General features: G+C 44.6%; 1 protein-coding gene across 1 annotated transcript in view; it reads left to right on the top strand.

Moving 5' to 3' along the window:
• The window catches only part of MYLK3 (myosin light chain kinase 3), a 529,860-nt gene that overhangs the window by 393,456 nt on the left and 114,433 nt on the right, over positions 1-21,971 (top strand). Inside the window, exons 10-11 of the mRNA XM_069607066.1 lie at positions 6,458-6,586; positions 15,218-15,370. Of these exons, the coding sequence (XP_069463167.1) occupies positions 6,458-6,586; positions 15,218-15,370 (282 nt within the window). The remainder of the gene's footprint in view (positions 1-6,457; positions 6,587-15,217; positions 15,371-21,971) is intronic.

Consider the following 21,971-nt stretch of genomic DNA (forward strand, 5'->3'; position numbering starts at 1 on the left):
ACAGCACAAGGTAAATTATGGTTCTGTCCTCCTGATCCTTACCAGAAGGCCCTTAGAGACATTTTAAGACCCATTGCTCCCTTTGTGCTAAAGCCACGAAACCTTAACAAACTGCTGTGATTATTAACCATACCGACTACCCTCCTGTCAGTATCCAGAGTGCATCCAGTTTGCTTATTTGAAACTGTCTGTCCTCTGCATTCCTTTACAGGGTGGATTGTATTTTGCAGTGTTGCTAAAACTGTCTGTTGTGACAAAAATAAAGTAGATATTTTTGGTACAACCTTGAGTGGACAGTCCCTTTTATCATTGGGTAATAATTGTATTTTCACTGTGTTGCAACTAACTAACGATCCACAACCTTTTGTATAACAACCTGTCCTTCCGTCCACATTACCAAAATTGGACAAGGAGGTTTATAATTTGCTTTTTATTCCAATCTGTTCGGATCCCTTCTGGTGTATTAAAGGTGTGGGGCTGATTGATGATTTAGAAACTGTTATTCACCCCTGGACTACTGGTACCCGGAAGTTGATTTGTCACACTACCCATCTAGCTGCACATGGCAGTTGTACAGAAGAAGACTCCAGTGGTAGTTTAAAGCCTAGCATTAATTAGCGCACACCACTCAGGGTAGCAAGGAATGGTTAATATTTACAGTTAGTGGGGAACAGTGATGACAGGGTTTGGGGAGTTTGGCTGAATATAGTGGTTATCTGGAAGGATGCTGGGCTATGCGATATTGGGCTTGTGGGTGTTTGTTACAGGGTTCAAAATAGGTGCTACTAGAAGGATGGAGTCTTGATTTCTTTTATGAATTGGTTGAGGGTGGGGTTTCCTTGCCCACTCCAGCAGCTTTACTGCCACTGGGAATAACTACTGTGCCTTTCACATAGACACTTTATTGTAAGCAGTGCTTTTTCAATAGGGGCTGGAGCAGACATGACTATCAGTGTTGAAGTGTGGGGAAAACCCCATTCTCTGACTAGTTGCAATGTGTATTAAAAGTTAATGTTTATTGATTATCACTGTGATTGAGACATATGTTATGTTATCTTGTATTTGTTTAGTGCCTCTTGCCATAGTGTATAGCTTTGAAGCGTTTTGCCTGTCAGAGAGGCAAAGGAGGAGTATGATAGAACATTCAGTAGTTGTAGGGAGAAGCAAAGTTGAGTAGATAGTTTAGATGAGGGCGAGGGATAGATAAGATGCACAGGAAGGCATGGGAAGGGAAAGGTAGAGGAGCTATGTGTACAACTGGCCCGAATTTATCATGGGATTCAGCTATATTCAATGGGGCTCTGCACCAAGAAGAGATAGCTGGGGAGGAGGCGTTCTCTATGCAAGGAGGGTATGTCTGGTAATTACTCACTGCATGGTGAGCCTGGCCATGTTGAAGCCATGCCCAAGAAAACACATGTGGCAAAGCCCTTACGCTTACTTTCCTAGGCCCCTAACAACATTTGGGAAGGGCTGTATGTCAGAAATCCAAATTCCCTCATTCATGTGCATGGTTACCTAAACACTAGGCTTGTGCGCAAAGTGCTTATGGCCAGACCTTGAGCCTTGCACAGTGTCACGGTGAGTCGAGGCATGTAGAAATAACATGCCCAATAAAACGCAGAGTGCAAAGCCCATCTACCTGCTGCCCTTTGCCCCAAATGAACTGCCAGATCATTACCATGATCATAATTGTTCATGGGTTAGCCCTCTACCCAGTCATACCCTCATTCTGTCTCACTCATTCGCAGATTATCCCCCTCCGCTCGCTGCAATCTCAAGCGCTCCTTTAACACACCATCCTGCTTCACCAGCTGCTGCCTCCCGCTTCTGCTCCTTTACCTTCCTTGCTCCCCACCACTGCACCGCCTCCCCGTCTGACCGCAAGCATTTCCTAACAGTGATGGGGTTCAAGAGCATCCTAAACATGCACCTCTTTTGTATCGAGGGAGCCTCTTGGATGTGCATGGGCCTCATTCCTCCTGGATTTCCAACCCAATCCTCCACTTTAGCTACATATGTGTACTGTATGTTGTTCAAACTATACTTCAAACTCAAATATGCATGTACCCTGTATCTGTGCAGTCCCCCTTTTATTTCCACAGAAGTCCCTCCATCACCAGTAACTACTCCACTATTGGAAAGCATCCAGCAATACGGAAGCTTCTCCCACTGTATTACCTTTTGTAATGTGTTTCTGATTAAAGCACAATGTGCCTGCATGTACACATAAATCCAACTAAAGAAATACAAAAACATACTTTTAAAATCAAATGCATAAAATAATGTATTCAATCAGAAGTGGCACGTTTAACCCCTACATTAAAGACATCAGCTGAATGGTCACCCATTACAAGTCTATAATGTTTTATAGGAGTAGAGGAAGAGGCCCAGGTAGCAACTTTATATATGTCACAAAGGAAGACTCCTTAAATTTAGCCCAGGAGGCAACCAATGCCTTGGTGGAACAGGTCTAAAACCACCAGAGGAAGTTCAGCCGCGGCTTGAGCGTGGGATTCTTGACTCGCTAGCCTGATCTATCTATTGTAAAATGGGGGTGGAGGAGTCCGTAAACCCCTGTGATATGAATCAAAATTAACAAAAGGAGAATCCATTTTGGAAACATCTGGCACATTCCGGCAGCTTTGTTCACATCTAAAAGATGAGCAAAGGAATCCTCGTGAGAGGATAGGTTCAAAGAAATCGCTTGGTATTTTATTTATTTTTATTTTTTATATTTATATATTTTATTTATTTTTATTTATTTTTATTTTTTACATTTATATAGCGCACAGGCAGCCCAGGGGCATTGTGGTGCTGTTACTTGCAGCAAGCTTAGTTACATTATGCATAAGTTACAACACTGGAGTGCAGAGATGTAATACAAGTTATACATAAAATGAACATAGTTAACATATCCATGGACGTCATGACAGGGGTATGGTGATCAGGTGAATAAGGTGGTTTTCAAGGTTTTGCGCAAGGCAGTTTATTTTATTTTATTTTGGTAGGTAGCACCACACAAACACCTTTGTGGTGGACGAAGGATTAGAGCGCAAAAGGGACCCATTATATTTTAATTGGAGGTAGGGAGGTGATTAAGAGAGGCCCAATTTCACTCAGCCTTCGGCCAAAGTTCTGGCCACATGACAGTTGACATTGGTTAGAAGCATATTCAAATGTACGCGATCCAAGGGTTCAAAAGGAGGGGCTGTAAACCCTGTAAAGAAGCACTCCCATCTATGTAGTTTTTCTATTTTTTTTTTTTATTTCGAAGTATTCATCAGTTGTTCCTTAGACAACAGCAACTGACCTTTTTCTTTTTTTTTTTCTTGCCAAAGTACACAAAGCATAAATATCAATGCACACATTACAAATGCTTCCTATATCCAGGTAAAGGTCGAATGCAAAAAGAGAGAGAAAACACGGCACATATAAAACAGAGTTAAATAACTACAGTTTTCTTCTATTCCACTCCATAATCAACTACCCTTTTATATTCCCTTTGCCCCCATTTCTTCAGCAACAAACTTGCACCAGGAAATTAGTAAACTCGGAAAATGTCCTTTACCGATTGGCCCCTGTATGATGACATTTCATCTTACACACAGGCTTACTTGCGTTTAATACATTGTGAGATTCTGATACAATCTATACATACAGTTGTCTTATGATGACTGTGCATTAGCAACTGAGCATGTGCAAAGCCATTCTTATGCTGAGGCACGCCTAAACCTTTGCACAGAGAAAATAAACATTATCACCAGACCCCCGTTTAGTGACAGATGTCACAGCTATTTTATCCTCACATCAAAATCCTAAGCCTGTCCAAATCAAGTATGTATGGTTCCATGTTACAAACATTTGAAATTTAGTGTGAGTGTTGTGAAAAAAGGAATTGAGTACCAGTCCCAGTATGCATTATTTGATTTATGCAAAGCTGGCAGGAACCCTCACTGGTGCTCTTTGTCCCATTCTCCTCCTTTCTCAGAGGAGGGTTTCAAATGTATGTACCAGACGTCCTATCTTGGAATTATAAACTTCTACTAGAAAATAATGTATATGGTTATTCTAAGTTTTGATAATGTCCTTTAAACAAGTGTAACATTCTGATTATTACTAAAATATATACTGGATGTGATTATTAGAAATGCACATTGTACATTGTTCAAAAGAGGCACTTTACAATCCTGAGTGAGATAATGTGTGTGGAAGAGAGAGAGAGAAAGAGTCAGCGAGAGAAAGAGAAGGCGAGAGAGAGCCGGTGCAAGGTATCCTGGGAATCACTAGAAGAATCATAAAGCACTTGGGTCATGATCCAATCAGTTTTGACCAGTTTTGCATGAACCTTTCACTGGTGTAGTGCAATTTTTTTTTTTTTAATGTATATAGTTTATAAATAAACTTTACACATATACAATGAAATACAAATACATATTATTTTCACATGTAAACATTAATTGACTATTACACAATTGACACTTGTTTACAAAACTATTCTATCGTAAAAACCTAAAATATGAAAATTATAAAAATCATGGAAATCGGTTAATATATTCATTAGAACAAGATAACAAGATACAATGATAACATACCTAGAAATCTAAATTTCAGAAAACCCTAACTGTATTTCATTATATATATATCTTCACATTTGTTGACATAATAAGTCATAGATTAAAATTTAAGAACTGACCCTGTTAGGAGGAAATGGCCAAAACACGCTGATGCTTCAAATAGAGATACCCAGGCGGCTCTCAACTACCAACCAGACATTGTATATTGCAATCAGGCGGCCTATATGCTGTGAATTGTAGTAGTGCATGTATAGGTAATATATGTAGTGCAATTGTGCATCTGTGTATCCTGTGGGCAGGAATGTCACCCAGTGCAATTATGCTACAATACATAATTCCACCTGGGGAATTTGTGCTCTTGAGTAAATGTTGATGCAGATTGTTACAGCATTGGTGCAAAGTTTATGTAATATGGGCCAAGGTGTGTAAAATGAAGTAGCAACTTTACATATGTCACTAAGGAAAACTCCAGAACATGACTTTAAGTTAACCAATCCCATGTACTCTAAGGCGGTGCGAGGAGTACACAATTTCCTGTGAGCCACAGACACTATGATGTTAACAGTGTAATTTAAACACTTTTCACATCAGGATACTTGACTCCTAAAGAAGGCCTACAAACTGAATGTGAGTATTCAGGGGTCGGCAACGCGCAGTTCTCCATATATTTTGGCCTACAACTCCCATGATCCTTCAACGTTGACCATGCTGGCTAGGGATGATGGAAGTTGTGGGTGAACATTCGGTGAGCTGATGGCTGGCTAACTAATTGTTTTCATCAGAGGTGAGCTGATCAGCGGGAAAGTTCTGATATTTCCTGATGTGCTCCTGCCAGCGAAAGGAGGGTAGGAATTTGCATAATCAGTAACAGAATAAAGACTTCCCTGATATGCCACTGGCTGAAGGCTTGCCTGACGCGCGACTGATTCTTCCTGATCCTGCTTTCCTTTCAAGGCAGTGACCTTGGTGTAAATAATTTGTATTCAATACAAATGCATTATAGTTTTGCAGGAGATTTTATAGGAAATATGCTAAGCTGCGCCTCCCTTGGGACCCTTTCATGAACTGGTAAACTGGTCTGATGATCTGGGTTGTTTCATGGATGAGGTTGCTTCTCTCGATCATAAACGGGGTCCATCGACGTATCTTTGTCTCGGGAGGATAGCTCAGGGGCAACGTGCTCGCCTTGGAAGGAAGACAACACAGAGAACCACAGGGTCAATTACCGGGTATTAAGCGTGTTATAAATAACTTATCATAAATAACCTATCATATCATAATAGTTCCTCATTTGGGATTAAACATTTGGATGCCACTCTATACTATTTAGCATTGGGTGGTGGATAGGGTTAACTTCCCACAGTATTTGAAGCTGACTTCAGCTTTTTCATTAAGTGCTATCTGCGGAATGGATGTGACTTGAATAATTTAGTACATAATACACACTGGGCTCTTTTAATTTTTCACCCAACTCAGTCCAACTTTAAAAATATTTGTAGCAATTAACCTTATAGGCTGATTCGGGCAGCCATAGGATTTGGATGCGAGGATAAAATGGCTGCCACATCTGGCTCTCCCCTGGGCTCTTGTGATAATGTTTCCTTTCTTTGCACAGCATTTTAGCAGGATCCCAAGGCAAGAAAGACTTTTCACATGCTCGGTTGCCAGTGCACCAGCGTTCTAAGAACATTTTATAAATAAGCATTTGTAAATCATGTCTCTATCCCAATTATTTTTGTATGCAGGTCAAATATTTTCTACCTGCTGCATGAACCCTGACGTCAGCGTATTTCTCTATTTTAAATGTGAGCACCAATGCGTCATTAAATGAACTGTGGCTTCTTCCCATCTTAATTATGGTTCTTCTTTTCTTGGTGAAGGTACAAGCCCCGTGAGAAGCTGAAAGTAAATTTTGGCACTCCGGAATTCTTGGCCCCAGAAGTTGTGAACTACGATTTTGTTTCATTCCCAACAGACATGTGGAGTTTTGGCGTCATTACGTACATGCTGTAAGTAGCATTTAAGTTGAAGTGTTATTGCTATATATATATATATATCCATGAATGCGTGGATTCATCAGCTAAATGTACTTATATTTTGCATACAAGGAGGTCCTCCTCAATCAGGTTAAAGGGTATCACTCCTAAATATTTTGCCTTCAGCACAGATGGCATCCACTGCATGAAAGTATCACACTTGTATGTAGCACTTTATGCTGGACTCCTGCCACTTCCAAGCACTGATAGAAAAGGTGTCATTGTTGCCCAATTTAATAACATGCAACGTGTCCTCCTCAGAAGGTCGAGTGGCTGAGTTTGCGCTGCTGCGATTCAAACCTGAGCCCTGCAGGCTGAACATAGATGAATGAGGCAACTGCTTAACTCTTACCTCTCTTGCCAGGCGCATTTTGTGCTACTCTTATTTGGTGCTCATTTTACAATAAGTGCAAATTGAATGCAGGGGACTGCCAACGTTAGTACTTAAGTGCTGCGGGGTCTGTGCAGTTTTCAACTTTGTAAAACAACGTGCAAAAGCAAAGTGTAAAACCAGTCCAAAGCGCATCTGTACCTTCGCTTTTGCGCGGTGTGCTGTCAAAAGTCTAAACGCATGGCAGACAGGATTTACAATGGATTCCTGGGGAATCCACCGGCTTTTAGCAGGTGATGAAAATATTCAGATACCATAGGAATTTATTAGTGAGTAAAGTAAATGAACAAAACGAGTTAGCAATTTAGGTTTTGTTTTCTAGTATTTAAATAACAGGATGAAAAATATATAGGTACGCTTTTTAATTATAAACTTGGTTGAACTGGAATGGTTTTAACATGACCATGAATTGGACGTAATGTAAACATCACAGTTTATACGAATGTGCAAGCATATTCCCCTGTTTTAGCTTTCACTTTCATGCAGTAAATTGGATGTTGTCCATCACGTTGAAGAGGCAGTGACAAAAACATACTAGCTGAGAGAAAATATCGTGTTGAAAGAAAGGTTGCTATGAAAATTGTGTTGCTGTTCTTGAATGCAGATAAATGCGTTATGCTATTTCCCTGTCTACTTCTGAAATCAGAGCAATCGGAATGCAGTCAATAACCATATTTATGGACTGCATTCTGACCATTCTAATGGGCTTAGCGGTGGTGCTAATTAAGCAATATGACCCGAGCGGCGGGGGCATTACCGACTCAGGTAATGCCCCGGGGCATTACCTGAGTCGGTAATGCCTCCGCCGCGAGGGTCATATTGCTATTAGTACCCCGGACCGCATTATATGCGTGACCGGGGCACTAAAAGCATTTTTTTCTGTCCCGAACAGCCGCGGCGTTTCGGGACAGAAAAAAAAAAGAAAACGACCAAGAAAATGGCCGCGAGGAAAAGGGAAAACGGGAGTCCGTTTTCTCTTTCCATGGCGGCCTTCGGGAGCAGACGCGCTGGGAACACAAGTGTTCCCAGCGCGTTCGCTCCCGAAAAAAAAAGAAGCAGAAGGTAAGTGGGATTGGGAGGGCTGGAGGGAGGGAAGGGGGGGAAAAAAAAACCTACCTTCGTCCCTGCCAGGGGACGATGGAAGCCTCCAGCTGTGTGGAGGCGCAGATTCTCCACACTGCTGGAGGCTGCCATCGTCCCCCACCAGGGACGCAAGAGCAAGAAGGTAAGTGGGGTGGGGTAGGGAGGAGGGAGGGAAGAAAAAAATAAATCTTACCCGAGTCCCCAGCGGGGGACGGAGGCAGCCTCTCAGCCGTGGGGAGGCTCGGAGCGGGGATGGCCCCGCTTCGAGCCTCCTCATTGGCTGAGGGGCTGCCACGCCCCCCCGCCGAGGACAAGGCAGCTGGAGTCCCGGCCGAGAATCGAGGAATTCTCGGCCAGGTAAGGACCCGGCGAGAGCCAATCAGAATGCGTGTTGCATTCTGCTTGACTCTCGCCGGGTACTAATACATGTTATAACATGGTATTGATTGCTTATATCGGCAGTAAACAGCGCTGTTTTTGAGTCTGTTTAAATGATATCTGCCCATATTCTCAAGCAACACCCAACAGTGTCAAGCCCATTTGTGTGGTCTTGAATAAGCCGTGAGAACACCATTTGGTGGTCAAACCCCTAGAAATGGTGTTTCGACCATATCACGATTCACTCCTCGGGCTAGATGATTTCTCTACAGGGTATGTGATTGTGATGAAATGACTATTGCTCTGCAGGGGTGCGGGGATGAATAGTGCTTTCTAAACACCTGCTTCGGCCCACACTACTACTAAATCAGCCGTGATCTCAATCATAAAGGTGAAACAGGCAAAATATGAATGGTATATCTCTGCCTCCTTCACCTCCTAAGGTAGTGTGCGCCGAGGGCAGGCTATGCCCTTCAAGAAGTGTGTGAGCTGGAAATGAAGCATCCAGAACAGCAACAGTACTGTGCTAACACAATAAAAGACATTTCCAAGCAAGGTTCTATGAAAAATTGGAGTCTTTATTTACACTAAACTTGCAAGCACAATATTAAGATACTAGGAACCCACCCCTGTAAAGAAATGCATAGAATAGGCAGACTTTGGTTAAACAGGGCACTCTGGCAGGGGTCTGCTGGAAATTGTCTTTGCAGCAATGTGAAGTTCAAAGCCTTTTAAAGGTTATGAACTGGGGTCTTAAATGATCAATATGGCCCTAAAATGAGACTACAGGGACAGAAATACTGTGATTGCCTTTTACATCCATCTTCTGCTTAAACATAACTTTATTCGGCATAAAAAGACCATAAAAGCATAATTACAGGAAATTAAAAAACATAGATAGGACAATCATTCAGTTTGTTAAATTACGATAAGGGTGTAAAACCATGGAAAACATGTGGCAATATTCAATAATAAATGGATAATAAATTAGAACAGATTCTCTGGAGTAAAATGATCTAAACATCTAAAACAGGGAGATCGATGCTTGCGGCCCTGGAAGTTAAGAATGTTGATTCAGAGACTTTTTCCTACTCGCTGTATCGAGGAGGTGCAAATGTCACGTGTGGGAGTGGACAATACATTAAGAAAGTCATTGCAGTTCTGGATGAGCGAATGCCGGCTTCTTTTAAAATTGGTCTCAAACACGTATCCCTTAATCGCCGGGACTTGTCACATTGCAGTAAGAAATGCAAAACAGTTTCTTCTATCGCCCCGCACAACGAACATATCTCCGGAGCTGATTCCCACCAAGAATGAGTAAAAGATGCAACGGGGAGGATGTCAAGTCTGAGCCGCACATACAATGATCTTCCAAAAGCCAAAGACTTTAAATATAAATACTCTTTAGAGCTAATCTCCAAACTATGTACACGATACTCAGACCTGTATTTGGAGATGGCAGCATCAGCTATAAGGTAATCCCATGCTCGCATCTTTTTTAGTTTACTCAGGGCAGCAAAGGTGCTCCATGGGATTTTCCCACAGCACTACAGCATCCAGAGGGTTAAGCATGCGTGCGAACCAACTAAGACCTTTCCCGCCATTCAGAGACAACAAATGCACTAGCGCTTCTCTGCATTTGCCCAATCCTGGTTGTTGCCAAATTCTTGGCCAAAGGAAAACAGAGCTAAACATGGCCTGGCACCAATCGCAGTGACTCCAAGCTCCAAGTAGGTGATGGCTGAAGGAGCACTAATACCGAGTGTCAACAAGTGTTTCAAAAATATGTTTTCCTTAATATTTAATAAACCACAGTTGATAAACCCCCCGAGCTCTATATCCATCTTTGGGGCTCGACAGAATCATCCTGGATTCTTGGTGCTTTCCAATGGGATGAGTCAACGTGGAGACAGTTGAGCCAAGTGCTTCCAATGGATAAAGTCAGAGTCGGGACAGTACAGTCAGTTTGATGCTATCTAGAGATGTGATGTGGTTCTGCAGTGATGATCTGCTCAAATCGTGGAGTAGAGCATGGAGGCAATGGTGGAGTTGGTGGCTTGAAAATGTCAAGTTGGCTTAATATGGTCCATTCATGCGATGTGGTCCTGCAGTGGTGATCGTCTTAAGGCAGCTGGAGAACAGGTACACAGAGGTCGTGTCGGCAGCTCAAAGTGGTTCGAAATACGCTCAGTGCAAAAGGCAACTTTGTGGGTCTTGCAACGGCTCCTAAACTACATAAAAGTGGTTGAGTCAGCTCAAAAGTGGTTTGAGGCAGGAAACAGAGTCCAAAGCTGTTCTTTTGCTTCTGGGTTGTTTTTAGACCTGGTCCAGAGTTTTAGACATTTAGGCAAGTCCTTCTTCTGCCCTTCCCAGCCACAAAGGTTGCTGTGGTCACTTGCAAGGATTGAAAACTCCAGTAAGCTGTGTCCTTAGAACCAGAGACTCAGCAGCTGGCATGCCTTGTCCAACAGCAGGGTGCTTCAAATGGCCCTCTGAAGTGGGTTAGGGGAGAGTCTTGCTCCCTCTTTGAAAGACGTTATATTCACCTCTATGGCAGAGGAATTTGGGAAGATTGTACCTCAATAAAGTTCCAGGTAAAACCTTCTTCTTGTGGTCCACAGATGATTGATTGAGGGGTGGGATCTTCTCTCTTTATATACTCATTTAACTACAACCTATTGGTCCAGTTCAAACCTTATGCAAGGAGCCAATCTCAGCTGTTGTGCAAGGGTTTTGCCTTCTTTCTTCAGCTCCCAGAGTGCCTTGTCTGCAGGAAGTGGGGAGGGGGCACAGGAGGTTTGAGTCTTCTAAGACATATCAAGATAATGGAACTCGCCTCCTTGATGTATCTTCTCTCCTGGGATTCTGTAACTCCTCCCTTTGCCTGGCTGACATACATCAAAGAGACTCCATTAGTTACTGCCCAGTTGTGGGTTCCTCATTGTGCTGGCATGGTTTTCCTTTGAAGCACCGGTCGACGTCTTACCCTGTGGGGGTATTTGCTGTACTCTTTGGGAAAACAAAGGATGCTTCTGATGTTACCCATCAGCTTACTGTGGGTGAAACCCAGTACCAGGCAGATACACAGCACTGAGAGTTGGACAGGTCACCAGAAATCGCTTTTAAAAGATGACATAAAAGGGGTGTTGGCCAGTACAACTCTTTTGTCCCATTAGCCACTAGATCAAAGCAGATATGTCTTTATATGTTTAATTTACACATGATTCTGCCACCAGGCCTTTGGGATGTACACATTTTTATACAAATTAGATCAGGGGTGCCCATGGTTAACGGCAGCTCCTGGCTGTTGGAATTGTGGATTCCAGCAGACTCTTTCCAGGATTGCACATGTGACTGTTTACAGGAATGCACATGGCATGTCGCCAAACGATATGGCAGCTGCTTGGGTTATCAGTAGACAGTCCCAGCAGACATACAGGAAGGTGAGGCCCGATTAGGAGAGCTCAGCTTATGAGATATAATGACCAACATCATTTTCTGTTTCAAACAATAGAAAAAAAGATGTTGCACATTTTTTTTAAAAGCTGTGAATTGCCAACCCACGTAAATGACATTTTGTCAGAGCAATGTCCACCACCAAGTTACAAGCAAACCTTGATTGGGCTACTCCTACATCCTGAATGATATGCATCATGTTCTTAGTTTCTCAAACTTTTACCAACGAGTCATACCACATCCAGCTTTCATACTTATCACAACCCTCTCATTGCATTGGTCAAGAAGAAACACCCTTTCCTCTGAATGCAGGAAGCAAAGATAGCCATTTATATATTGAAGTGGGCCTTTACTTTTCTACTCCCATGCTGGCTCTTACTACTTTGAATGGACCTCACATTATAGAGATCCACTACTGCATTATGGGGCAGTTTTATCCAAAGGGATGAACATACCTGTCATGAACATCATATTTTAAACCTGTCCAGATGAATGAAGTCAGCCATGGTCAGCCACATCTTCCTCGTAAAACAGCTACTGAGAAAGGAGACATCTGCTTGAAGGGACACCGGATACCATAATTGTCCTCTCTGACAACCACAATCTTCAACACCTGGATACTCTCCACTGTACAAACCAAAGGCTCTTTAGGTGACTTCTTTTTTTCTCTAGTTTTGATTTTGGCATTACCTTCCGGCCTGGAAAACAAAACACCCAAGATGATTCTTTGTCATGCCTCCATGAAGACCCATCAAGCTCAATCCTTGTTGTGAATCCCTACTCTATATTCCTTGTATTATAAATCAGATGGCTGCTTCCTTCTTTGACCCTCCACCTGGTATTCCCCATGTCCAACATTAAACCTCTTGTGAATGGGATCCGCTTGCACCTTTCCCATCCCTGTATGCTTAAGGTACGCAACACCAACTAAATGTCCTTTGGATCTTTAATCTCCCATTGGTTTGAGGTGAGTTGCAGTATTTGAGGACTGGAAGGGGTATGGTCCAAGAAACATACAATGAGGCTCACCTCCAACATCAATGACGATGCTCTGGTAGGCTGTTTTCAGACCTAATCTAGTTTCCTCTGGCTCTCTTTCGGGAGAGAATCAGGGCCCCTCGAATAAGCCCTCTGGTAGGTGGCCAGTGCAGAGTCCTGCAGTCCAATCCATTGAAGAAGACTCCTCTTCAGTAGATGCCCCTAATGAATGACCGCCTGTCTCTGAATCTCTCCGCCAGACTTGCACCCCAGGCCCGTGAGCAGCACACGAGCAGAATTCAGTTGGCTCTGGGACTTAATCACATTCTTTGCAGTTTTCCTCTTTCAGATGGGGTCTCTCAGTGATGTCTTCATTCCTAGCAATTCATGTCACATCGATCCCATAGTAAAAACAAAGAGGTGATGGCTGGAAGGTTTAGAATGAATCTTAACCACTGGCATTGCTCTGGGCAACCCCCCAGACCATCGTTCTTCACCTGCCATGCCATTACTACAGAAGGGGAAAGACCATATGCAAATCAGGCTTGGTCCCACCCCAAAAGGGTCAGTCCAGCCCGAACTGCTAGGTCACATCCCTTCTGCTCGAGACCACAAGCATCCCCAAAACATGTTTCAGCCTTGTTGGTGAGGAGTAGCTTGGGTCTCTAGGCCCAGCAGGAACGGGACCCACGTCTGGGTATACTCGTCCCACTCGGGGGGACAAAGCAAAAACAAAGAGTTGATGGCTGGAAGGATTAGAATGAATCTTAACCACTGGCATTTCTCTGGGCAACCCTCCAGACCATCGTTCTTCGCCTGCCAAGGGCCGATTCACAAGATGTTGATTGCCACATGGTTGTGGCATTCGGAACTCCTTATGTGCACATGCGGTGGGAATAGGGATAGCACTCGGCACTAGCATGTTCTATACTGCACTGAGATGCAGCACCTTCACAGAAGTATCACTGTGCAAGGGGCCTTCATACTTTTCTTTTTGCTTCTCAATTAACGTTGCCGCCTGTGTTCTCTGACCAAGGTTCTTTACTACAAGTAGTTTCCATAACTTCTGGTCCTTCCTCTTGTACCTTCTGGCGCTTTTGCACAGCCCTTGCCTGTCAAATCTCATCTCCACCAGCTTGCCCTCTAATCCCATCTGATCCTGTGCCTCCCACGAATTTGCTCCTCTGCAGGCTTAGAGCTCTAAAGGGGGTACTTTTTGGTAATATCATGAGCAGCGCTTTCAGACACTTGTAGGTATTTCCTGGAAGACTGAGCGAGTTTTTGTATTTAGTATTATATATTATAGCTTTCATTGAGTCTGAGTATTACCAGGTGTGGCGCTCTGATTTAGTATGGCAGTAAACAGTTCCTTATTTATTTTAGGAAAGAACCAGAGGACACAGAATCTTAATTATAAATGTATCCACAATCCTGTCACTAAAGTCTAAATATTGGCAAGATGCTTTATGGAATGGTTGGGTACCTAGAATAACCCACTATCCCAATGGCAATTAGGATATTAAACAAAACATGTCCTTTAGCTCCTAGGTACTCACATTGTAGTTAAGTATACTTTATTTTACAAAATGAGGGAACACTGACTAAGTGTAAATTACCTTGCTTGAGGATGGTCTATAAAATATAATTTTCTTCAATAATGTTACTGGCAGACTTTGGCGGGAAATAGTTGAAAAGGGGGCATCCACTCTCTTCACAAAATCTTTAGTTAAGTTCAAATGATTACTAATTTGAGGTTAAGAAATTCCCTCTTGATCCTATATAGCGCAACATGTGAACTTAATAGTTTGCTGCACACTTGAATGTTTGAAATCACAGTGTAAAACATACTGCAGCCTTTATAGTTACAAATGCTAGTAACGCATCGCCTTTCCCAACTGACTGTACAAATATCAATATTGGGCCTACCCATCAATTTTGTTTCGCGACATTTCGAGCCAGCCCATCACTTCATGGAAGTGATTAGGAGATCTCAGAAGTGGTAGATGCCAGTGACGCCAAACCAACGGCACGGCACGGGGGTGGCATGTCAAAGAGGAGGACACAGTTCACAGTTCTCGAAATAAGTGTGAACCAACCTTAAAGAAATTAAATCCAGGCATAGCAGCAACCTTCCAGTACCTGTACATCCATTTCAGAAGGTAGTTGGTTGTTTATTCTTATTTCCCTGTTGGTTTTGACTCGTGCTTTAAAACAGCTGGGTAATTTCAGACTTCCTTTGCACATTTGAGGTGATCCAGCAATTAGCCATTTGGAGAAATTAGTGAGTAATGTCTGAACTTTCTGTTGTTGTCTTTCAGGCTTAGCGGCTTATCTCCTTTCTTGGGCGAGAACGACACAGAGACGATGAATTACATTATCAACTGCAACTGGGATTTTAATGCCGAAGCATTTGAACAGGTGTCGGACGAAGCCAGGGATTTCATTTCTCAACTTCTAGTGAAAGAAAAGAGGTACATCACAGACTCCATGGAAGTTCTTATCCAAGCAACAACAAAAAAAGTCTTATCTGAAAGAGTGCATGAAGAGAATAAGTTCAGGACAATGCCATTTTCCTATCATTTGACATGTTATTTAAAAGGGTACCTTAAGAACATAAATTGCCCCGTTGCCAGGAGACTGAATGCAATTGAACACCTTTCAGAGTAATCGGGCAAGGGCGGCTGAGCACAGTGACTCCCTTTCCCTTTTATGGATACTGTAAAAGATGGGAGCTTTTGTACTCAGTTTAAAAAGGGGACTAAAGAACCTTTCATCTGGTCTTTAATACGCTACAGTCAATCATTCGATTTTAGAATTTGGGTGAATTTTTGAACATTTAATGATTTCCAACATGTTTTGCACATGCTGTTCTCAGAAGGGTTTTTGAAAGTCATCTTTACTAATGAGGTAATTAAATGTCAGTCTAGAAGACCCAAGGATGTCCTCTGTCACTGACTCCAGCAGCGGCAGTAGGGATTCTGCTGTTTGCGCGCGCGTGCGCCCGCAGGCACTGTCAAAAGTCCTGTGACCATTTCCAAGACAGTTGTTAAAAAGCTGCATCTCTCACCTGGGTTTTAAGAACAGTGAGATCTGAAGGCGATGGGTCGTTTGAGATGCGGCAAAGGAGGCCCAGTTTCTTGTGAACGCAGGTATACCCTTAGTCTAACTCCTGAGTGAGAGAGGAGAAACAGGCAGGGAAACAAAGATTACTTACGTAATCAAACGTTTTTCGTGTAAGTTATGTTGCACAACCTAACCATGTATCTTTTCAAAATGTAACGTGTTCAATTAAAGTTTTCCCCCATATTCAAAATTGTGATGACGCAGCAATCTATCCTGTGTACAAAAGGTTAGTCTGGTGAAAATGTTGAAATACACTTAAAATGCATTTCAATAGGGCTTTGTGTCCCTCTTTCTGACCCAAAAGCCCCTGTTTGCTCGGTGGAGAGCAGTGTTTATAGCTGAAGGTTTGCATGTTGCTAGCTCATGGTGGAACCATCTTAATCAGCTGTGCCGTTTTCAGGAGGAGAAAGCAAAAACAGGAGAGTATGTGTGATGCTGGAAATGCATTGGAGGGACAGGGCGTCCATGTCCTCATCCTATAGTCCTTTTATCATGTGTGTTCTGTGTTATTTTCTGCACAGGAGTCCATGTGGGACCCCTGGCAGTGCAACTGTTCCACTTTTTGGTTTGGTGAACAGACCCTTGGGATACCCATATGGCACCCATGGGTGGGAGTACAAACCTGTACTCCTAGTGTATATTTTTGGGCACCTGTGTGTGGCCCACAGAGCAGGGTATGGGCTAGTGGTAGCTCTATGCTGAATTTGACAGGCGTTCTGAGTATCCTCCATTGGGATACCCAGGCCCTGCCATTGGAATCAGTTGATTCCTGATAGGAGACAAGAGGGCATCTTTCTTTCTATTGCCTGTCACCTTGTTTCCCCAAAGTCCTGGAAAGCCCTGACTCTGTCCCTTCCCTTGACTGGCTGTTGGGTGGAAGTTTCATATATGCTATTGTGGGGAAGTATAGGTCCGACTGGCTGGAGCCTTCTCAGTGACTCTATGTTGTGCGTGCAACCTTAAGGTGGGACATGGGTAAATGGAGTGTGTGACCAATATACATTTCATGTTATGGGTGGCTGGTTTCTGGTGTGTGACACAATGACTGAGACAGCCCTGCCCGAAACTGGTATGAATGCAGTTGGGAGTGCTGAATGGCGGGGTGCTTGTCCCAATCCACATTCCTTGTTGTGAGTGTCTGAATGGAGAAGAATGGCCTGAATGCACTGTGAGCCTGATTGGCTGGCTGCCTGCCTGCATGAATGCCCTCCTGAATGATTGGCTGCTGAGCTTGGCTTAGCAGTGTGAACGAGAGATAGAACAGTATATCTGGGGACCTCTCACTTACTGGAATTGTTCAAAAGCTGAAGTCGAAACTTGATGCTTACTCTCGAAGCCGAGCCGGAAGAAGAAGAATTGCTGTTGCTTTCCATCGACGCAATCTGAAAGCTGTCGTGCCTTTAAGGACTGATCCAAGAGGGGCTCTGGCTAGGAGACCTCTTTGTGAACTACGAGAGAACATCGTGCACCAGCTAACCTTCACCAAGGCTTCCTGGAAGTCAGTCATCGAAAGGCTGCTGACCGGAGACAGGGACCGCCAAAGAATCTGAAGTGAAGCACCAGGACGTCGAGGCCATTGACGACCGCCACCGTCGAATGAGGTTCGGAGGACGGATGCAACCTTGTCGACCAGAGCTGCAACGCTCCATTGCCTAAGACACTTTGAAATCAAGGACTTCCTTGCTAATCACCGTCGACTGCTTTGTCCTGCTGGAGAAAGTCAAGGTCGCCCCCGAACTGAGGAGAATATGCTGGTGGGTTTCCCACCACAGGAAGTCCTCAAAGATGCTAATGAAGATCCAGAAGCCAGCTGTGGTCGAGTCCCGATCACTGACGCCAAACGCAAATGACCCGACGCCTTTGCTGGGCCTACGTTCTTCTTTGACTCTTAGCGGCAAAAAACTATCGTTGTCGAGGTGCAGCGCATGCCTCATCTTCGCAGGAAATCCACGACTGATCATCGACGAGCACCACCAGGACCGAAGCTGCTGCCTCAACACCATTGTTCACCCTTTCTTCGAGGTATCTCGACGATCCGTGGCTCCGGCCTTAAAGGGAGTTCACTTAAGAAGGATCTGTCGATGACCCGACGTTGAACTCTGCTAAAACATGGACATTGGCTGGGGTGCTCTGTGCTTCTACTCTGCCATATAGAAGGCAGGAGTACAGAAAAAACCTCCAGTCTTTACACTGGTGGCTGCAGTGTGATGTTTATGATTTTAAGAATCAGTGTCTAACCTTGCTACTTACATAATATCGAAACTTTGTGAATTTGAGGTTTAGTTGTGTACTAGATAACTACATTACAAGCAATGGAATCTATTGCAAATGTTAAATTGACTAGGATGAGCTTAGAGGCTCTACAGAGTGCTTGTGAAGCCAGGGAGTTAGACTGTGAAGACAAGTCTAGGGCTGAGTACCCCTGGTGGACTACCAGACTGATTGTGAAGCTCTTGAAGGGGGGGATGCCACCATTGAGGACCCTGCCCCTGGGGTTGTTACTGAATCTGTTTCTGTGGGTGCCATCACTCCTGCTGCCTCTATTCCGAAACCCAGCAATTTTTCTTCAGAGAATTCCTTAGAACTTGAATTATTGAGGATGAAATTAGCCTTTGAATATAAAAAGTTGGCACAGCAAGTGATACTCAACGATAGGGATACTGAATGTCAAAGAATCCAGTTTGAGAAAGCTAGAGTGGAGACTTTAGCCAAACCAGTTGAGAGTGTCAGGTCCCCTGTCACCAAATTTATGAAAGATTTGGTTGGTGTATATGTGGAGATTTAGTTGGTGTGTATGTGGAAAGATTTGGTTGGTTCTGATATCCTCTAGTGGATTTAAGCATTTGAAATGGCTTGTGGAATCCATGATTCTGATAAAAGAGATTGGGCTAAGTGTGTGTTAAGTAGAGTGCCTCAGACTGGTTATGAATATATTCTGAAACTGAGTGTGGTAGAAAGGGGTCAGTATGAATGCATGAAATCGACTTTTATTGCCAAGTTTGTCAAGACACCTACCCAAAACCTTAAAAGGTTCAGGAAATATAAGAAAAGAGAGCATGTGTCTTGCTTTGACTGGGTGAGTGCTGCACATATGAACATGATGGGGTGGATTGATGGTTACAAGGTGAAAACATTTGTTGAATTGTCCCACCTTTTGTTTTTTGAGCATTTTTCGGAAGCCTGTTCACCAGAGCTGCGACAGTATGTTGCCGACCAGAACATTTTAGATCCCTTTAAGCTGGCCAGTCTACTTGACAAGTTGGTCTACCACCGGGTGTCCCCTACGAAACCCAGTGGGAAGGACAAGGACAAAGAAAAGGGGGCCTCTCAGAAGTCAGAGGAGTCCCAAAAGCAGTCACAGTCAGGTAAATCTAAACCTTCCTCTCCTAAGATCGAGAAATTCTAGTGGGGATAAGTCCTATGTGGGTGGGAGTAAGGGTAGTGGCCCTCCTGCTGCAAAGCAGGCTCCCATTGGCTTCAGTACCGTACCCCGCATTACTGGCACTTGTTGGGACTGTGGGGCTCTGGACCACAAGAAGGGTTACCCCAAGTGTAAAGGTAAGGCACTTGGAGTCCAGGCTGTCAACCTGACCTACCCTTGGTTCATGCCTGAGGTGGAGGCCAATGTCCTCCCGTCCTCTACAGGAATAACATTCGGTGCTCCTGCAGAGATTTCCCTAGTGTCCCTTGGGGCCTGGGACCAGTAAGCAGAAGAACTGGCTACAATCCCACAAACCTCCCGTAGATCTTTGAGAAGCGTCCTCCTGAATGGCCAGCCTTCTACTGGTTTGAGAGACACTGGGGCAAGCATGACAGTGGTGGACTGGACCCTGCTCATGCCAGAGGACTATGTAGATGCTCCTCTGAGAACTACCAGGTTAGCTGACAGGCCTCCCAAATGATCTCCTGTAGCCCTATTCACCATCCCGATTGCGGACAAGGCAGCAAAGTTTCCTGTCCTGGTTCAGGACAATGTACCTGCTAACATTTTATTAGGCAATGATCTAGTGGAGTTGGGGTTGATCTCTGATGGTCTCCCCCTGACTGCTGCTGCAGTCACTAGGTCACAGGTAACACCGGGTCGGACAGTGAGTCAGGTACCCAAGCCTAAGGGGAAACCCAAGGCAAGAAGGAAGAGCAAGAAGGCCACCTCTGCGAGTGGGGCCCTTTCTCTTCCTGCTGCTTCAGCAGCACCCACTGGGATTCATGCTCCGGATGGGCTGGGTCCAGTGGTAAACCCAAACTCAACTCCTGAGGGAGAAGAGCCAGAAGACCCTCCTGCGGGAGAGGTGCTCAACCCGGAGGATCACCCCGACCTTCAATGCCTGCTGGCTGAAGAGGGTCCCTCAAGGGGAGACTTCATTAAGGGTCAGAGAGAGTGCCACATCTCCAGGGTCTGAGTAAACAGGCCCAGGCCCAGGCACAAGGAGAAATGCCTAGGTCTTTCCAGATTTATTGGGATGGTGAGCCCCTTTGTAGTGAGCCCACTAAGCCTGAACCTGGTGCCCTCAAGAGGTTGGTGGTACCCCATGTTTACAGGCCCTTCCTACTGCAGTTGGTGCATGAGGTGCCCTTAGCTGGTCATCTTGGGACCAAGAAGACAAAGCAAATGCTCTCTGCCCATTTCTACTGGCCCCGGATGGGAGTAGACATGGAGTCCCACTGCAGGACCTGCCTCACTTGTCAGTTGTCTGACAAGACTGGAGGCAATGCCATTGCCCCACTGCAGCCGTTACCAGTGGTTGGTACACCATTTGAAAGGGTGGACATCGACATTGACGGTCCCCTTGACCCTCCCACTTCAGGTGGACATTGGTTCATCCTGGTCTTGGTTGATCATGCCACCAGGTACCCTGGGGCAATACCACTTCGGACCATTACAGCCAAGGTGTTTGCAAAGGCTCTCCTGGGCATTTTCACCAGAGTTGGATTCCCTAAAGAGGTGGTCTCTGACAGAGGATCCAACTTCATGTCGAGTTACATGAAAGCGATGTGGAAAGAGAGTGGGGTAACCTACAAGTTCTCCACCTCCTACCATTCCACGACCAATGGTCTGGTTGAGATATTTAATAAAACTCTTAAGGGCATGTTGGGTGCTTTGGAAGAGCCACTAAGGGGGAAATGGGATCTCCCCCTGCCATGTCTGCTGTTCGCTTACAAGTAGTACCTCAACAGGGTGTTGGTTTCAGCCCCTTTGAGTTGCTCTTTGGACATTCAGTGAGGGGGCCCCTTGCCTTGATCAGAGAAGGTTTGGAAGCCACTCCTCCAAGCAAGTGGGGGACTATGTGTTAGGCCTCAGACTGAGGATGACACAGATGATGGGTCAGGCGACAGCAAACCTTAAGGCAAGTCAGGAATTTAACAAATACTGGCATGACCTCAAAGCATCACAAGTGGATTGGACTCCAGGACAGGAGATCTTTTTGATGGTGCCTACCAAGCCTAGAGCTTTGGCAGATAAGTGGACTGGACCCTTCAGGATCATCTCCAAGATGGGCCAAGTTAATTATCTGGTTGACATGGGAGTCCCTGGGGTAGCCCCTCAGGTATTCCACGTCAACAGGCTCAAGCCTTTCCATAGGCAAGCAGAAGTCTCATGTCTCTTGCTAGCTTCAGAGCAAGAAGAGGCTGAGAGTGAGCCTCTTCCTGATTTGCTGCATAGCAACCTTCAGGATGGCTCAGTGGAGGGAGTTCATCGCTCTCCAGATCTGACACTGCAGCAGCAGAGGGCCTGCAGGGCTTTGCTCCAGAGTATGCCCCTCTGTTCTCACTGACACCTGGCCTCACCCCGTGATGCAGGCACAAAATTGACACTGGTGATAGTGTGCCTGTCAAAAGCAGGTGCTACCAAATGTCAGCCAGGGTTAAGAACCACATCCAGGGTGAGGCCACCAAGATGTTGGATCTGGGTGTAATTGAACCCTCAACCAGTCCCTGGTCCAGTCCAGT

Source organism: Ambystoma mexicanum, chromosome 1p, assembly GCF_040938575.1.
Source record: "Ambystoma mexicanum isolate Mex_15411 chromosome 1p, UKY_AmexF1_1, whole genome shotgun sequence".
NCBI lineage: Eukaryota > Metazoa > Chordata > Amphibia > Caudata > Ambystomatidae > Ambystoma > Ambystoma mexicanum.